General features: G+C 39.4%; 1 protein-coding gene across 1 annotated transcript; it reads right to left on the bottom strand.

The window, feature by feature from the left end:
• Positions 1 to 215: 215 nt before the first annotated feature.
• On the bottom strand, positions 216 to 1444 carry XCR1 (X-C motif chemokine receptor 1). Its single transcript, XM_089689034.1, has one exon. It carries the CDS (start codon positions 1424 to 1426, stop codon positions 413 to 415), a length of 1014 nt encoding a protein of 337 aa, XP_089545160.1. The 5' UTR covers positions 1427 to 1444; the 3' UTR covers positions 216 to 412.
• Between the last annotated feature and the right edge of the window lie 3188 nt (positions 1445 to 4632).

The raw sequence follows: 4632 nt of genomic DNA on the forward strand, positions 1-4632 counted from the left end.
AGCTCAAACAAATTACTTAGTTAATTAGTAGACTACTGCTGCAGAGAACACTATTGTTGAGAAGATATATTCTTTTGAAAAGTATTACATACAAGAGATTACTATGATTTTTGTATTATGTAACAATTTCTAATTTCATTGCTACCAATGCTTTCTTTATTTTGTGAGAGACATAAAAAGATACTGTAATGCAGTTATAATAAAATACATACTAATAATCTTTTATGATTCTTTTAATTTCCAAATACATATTAAATGATTATGTTATTGCTGAGAAAAAGGATCTTTGACAGTAGAGAATATTTATTTAAGAGTTATACATTTAACAGTACCCCTGGGAAAGTACTTTGATTATTTAAAGTAATGCCTTTCCCTTTTTCATGGCTCTGGGTAATACATTGTACACTTTTCATTAGTAAACAGAGTCTATTCCATTGTGAAAATGGTCATGGGAACTATTTCTATTTCCACGCATCTCTTCTTGCTTGCAAGGGCAATAACATTTTATCAGATGCTTTAAATGTCTTCTGAATTTGATCCCAACAAAAGCATACAAAATAGGGTTCAGGAAACAATGCGAAAGTGCTATCTTTTCACTAACATATTTTGCATAGTCAATACGTCTAACTAATTCACATTCCATAATAAACTGTTGATAGTGAAAAGATTGTAACAAGATGGTAACATTGTAAGGTGTCCAACTGAAAAAGTATACCAGGACAATAATAAGAATGAGCCTAACAGGTTTGTGGTTCCTTTGTGATCGAGATTGCTGTAATGTCCTTATAATTTTATAATAACAGAATATGATAGAAAAGAAGGCAAGTAGAAAGAAGATATTTTGTTGATAGTGGCTTACCAACACAGGGAATACTTGATCATATTCACATTTGTTAAGATCACCATTTGTGCTATGTACTTGAAAGATCATCACAGGGACTGAAGCAGCTATGCTCATTAACCAGGCAAGCACAGTAATCATAATTCCAAACAAAGGTTTTTTGGCTTTTAAAGCAGATAGTGGATCCACAACTGCAAGATAACGATGATACGTAAGAAATGTCAAGAAGATAAGTCCGCTGTAAAATCCTATTGAGAAAAGTATGCTGAAGACTTTGCAAGCCATTGCCCCAAATACCCATCCTTGATTTTGGTAGACAATAAAAAATGGCAGACAGGATGTTAAAATCAGGCCCGCAATAGACAGATTAAAGATAAAGATGTTTGTAAGTGACTCCAGACTTTCGTATGTGACTATAATCCAGAGGACAAGGCAATTTCCAATTATCCCAAAAATAAAAATAAGGGAATTTAAAATGGTTGTAAAAAGAGTTGCAAACATTATTACATCCTCTTTGTTGCACGGGGAAACTATGAAATAATCATAATCAGGTGTATAATCTGAAAATGTAGTTGCTTCCATCATAGATTTCTTTCTTTTTCTTTTACCTATGTTAATAAAAAAATAAACAGATTTTATGATTCTTCAGCAAGCAGTTACACGTTTCCTAAAAATAGATATGGTCTTACCCTTTGCCAAGGTGAAGGAACTAAAAAGTTAAGTGAATGTTACATTTGATATACGTGATTTAGCTTCTTTTTTTTTTTTTTACTATTGTGGCTACGTAAAGAGGAAACGTGGCCTTAACATTTTTTTCTTGTTTCTGCATTTGGTCTTTAATGGAAAAAACCCTGCTGAAAATACTGAGAGCAAAATGGTAAAAGGTAATTTATTGTGTGTATAAAGAGTCTTATTACTTCCTAATTTTGGTATATCAATGTTGTATTAATTTCTGGTATGCATTCAATGGCACCATGGGGGTATAGAGTATGCTTTTCTTCTGTGGTTTACTGAAGTCTTCTCAGGAAGAAAAACAGCAACTTTACAGACCAAACATCTATTAGGCTGGCCATACATTATGCAATTTTTTTGCGAATTTTGCTTTAGATTTTCTAAAAACCATATAATAATAGGTCAAACCTAAACAACACTTTCAATTGTATCCAATTAGGCAGGCCCTTGCACTACATAGTTGAAGGTAAATCTAAAGGAAATTAGGCAGAAATTGATCAGAAGGTTGTAAGAAAATTGTATAGTGTATGGTCAGCCTTAGATCATATAAATGCCCAGTATTTACATTTTAGGAAGGCAGCTTTATATAAGCCATAAAGGTTAATTGTGTTAACAGCTGAATGCATCATCTGGCAGAGGACTGGGCAGTACTCATCCATGCCTCTTCGGCATGACTTTTTCACTCACTCACAAAACACTACCATGGCTCCCCAACCAATATGGGTCCTGTTATTAGTGCAAAGCATCAGTACACCTGTAAATTACAGCATCTACAAAAATGGTAAGAACGTTTGTAGGGGAATTCTGGCTACCCTTACTAAGGGCAGGGAAGAGTGCAGGTAGGTAGGGGTGCCTAGTACAGAAACTGCACTAATCAGAGGCACATTGCACAGCATGCAGCTTTCACATATCTTTTTAAATATTTAAAAACAACACCTCTCTAAAACTAGAAACAAATAAAATACATCTCTACTGCCCAGTAAGGCACATTGACTGAGAAATGTATAATGCAGAAAGAGAAAGTGGGATGCCATAGGGAAACAAAGCAAAGGTGGTATACCTACAGCAAGCTGTTCAGAGGATACCCTATTTGGTGTACTGTTGATAAAACTGAGTATGCCATGAATATAGCTGTGGTATTCCCATGAGGTGTACAGTTGAAATGCTACATGAATGGTGCCAGACGTCCCTCTTTAATGGTAATACAGTGCATACTCTCTCTTTGTACTGCTGCTTCATTGAAATGAAAGCTTTTCTGGCTTCTGGTTACAGTGGTATAGATTTGTAAGATGGGTATCTTTCTATGTAGTCTAAAACATTTGCATATACTCATCCCTAGTTATGTACCCCTCATACAGTTTAGAGAACTGCCATACTTCACAGCAACTTCCAGTGGTTCAGCTCTCCTGATACACAAACTCCAATTAACAGTACAAAAAATGGCCACTGCCCCAGTCTATAACTGACCTTCACAGCAAGGAGCACATGGAAGGGCGAAGCATGTCAAACAACAAAAGAGAAAAATCCCAGCTCTAACTTTCCAGCCAGCCTGCAAACAAACTGAATTAACCTTTCTAACAGTATGCGTTAAAAACAGGGTTTAGTTAGCACACATTTGCAAATACATGCGTAAGCTACAGAGCATCATCACGGCATCCCCGTATTCTGTAGTTCTTAACTCTCCAATATTAAGAGCCCCCATAGTAGAGGCACATGTATTTAATGAATAGACCAAGGGCAGATGGACCTGAGGGAGCCCACCCCTCCTTAAAGGTACAGGGGCGCACTGGACACATAGCATGTAGCACAATGGCAGCAAAGATGTCCAGTGCACCCCCTCGACCAACAATTCAACAGTACAAAAAAATGGCCACTGCCCCAGTCTATAATTGGTCTTCACAGCAAGCAGCACATGGGGGTGCACTGGACACCTTAGCTGCCATTGTGCTACATGCTGGGTGTCCGGTGCGCTCCTGTACCTTTAACCACTAGCCTACAGGGCACCTATACCCCCTTCCTGTTCAGGCCAGTTTTCAGCTTTCAGCGCTGTCACACTTTGAATGACAATTGCGCAATCATGCAACACTGTACCCATATGAAATTTTTATCATTTTTTTGAGACAGATAGAGCTTTTTCTTTGGTGGTATTAAATCACCTCTGGGATTTTTATTTTTTGCTAAACAAACCAAAAACAACTGAAAATTTTGAAAAAAATAATTTGTTATAACATTTTGTAAGTAAGTGATTTTTCTCCTTCACTGATGTGCGGTAATGAGGCTGCAGTGATGGGCACTGATAGACTGCAGTGCTGCACTGATGGGCACTGATAAGGAAGCACTAGTAGGTGACACTGATGGACATTGACAAGCATCACTGATGGGCACTGAAAGGCAGCACTCATATATGGCACTGATAGGCGGCACTGATAAGCGGCATTGACTGGCACTGATAGGCGGCACTGACTGGCACTGTTAGGTGGCACTCACTGGCACTGTTAGGCGGCACTGACGGGCATTGATAGGCGGCACTGATGGGCACTGATAGGTTGCACTGACTGGCACTGATTGGCAGCACTGATAGGTGGCACTGACTGGCATGGATAGGTGGCACTGACTGGCACTGATGACACTGAAAGGCAGCTCAGATGGGCACTGATATGTGGCATTGATGTGCACTGGTAGGCACTGATATGTGGCATTGATGTGGCACTGATGGGCACTGGCAGGTGGCATTGATGGGCAATGACAGCTGGCACTGATGGGCACTGACAGGTGGCACTGCTGGAGCCACACTGACCATCAAGGCACACTGATCATCAGTGACCTGATGATCAGTGTAGATGTCCCCTCTGAGGAATGCCGATTACTGGCTCTCCTCTCCTCTCGAGCTGTCAGCGTGACAGCTCGTGAGGAGAGAAATGCCGATAACCGGCATTTCCCCATTTACACGTGATCAGCTGTGATTTGACACAGCTGATCACATGACCGAGCCGACATCTTCATCTCTTTCCATTGATTGGTGATCCCTGGGACACAGCGCACCATTGATCGCTGTGTTA

This window comes from Staurois parvus, unplaced genomic scaffold (assembly GCF_062004578.1).
Source record: "Staurois parvus isolate SC_StPar_1 unplaced genomic scaffold, SC_StPar_1.0 ptg000468l, whole genome shotgun sequence".
Taxonomy (NCBI): domain Eukaryota; kingdom Metazoa; phylum Chordata; class Amphibia; order Anura; family Ranidae; genus Staurois; species Staurois parvus.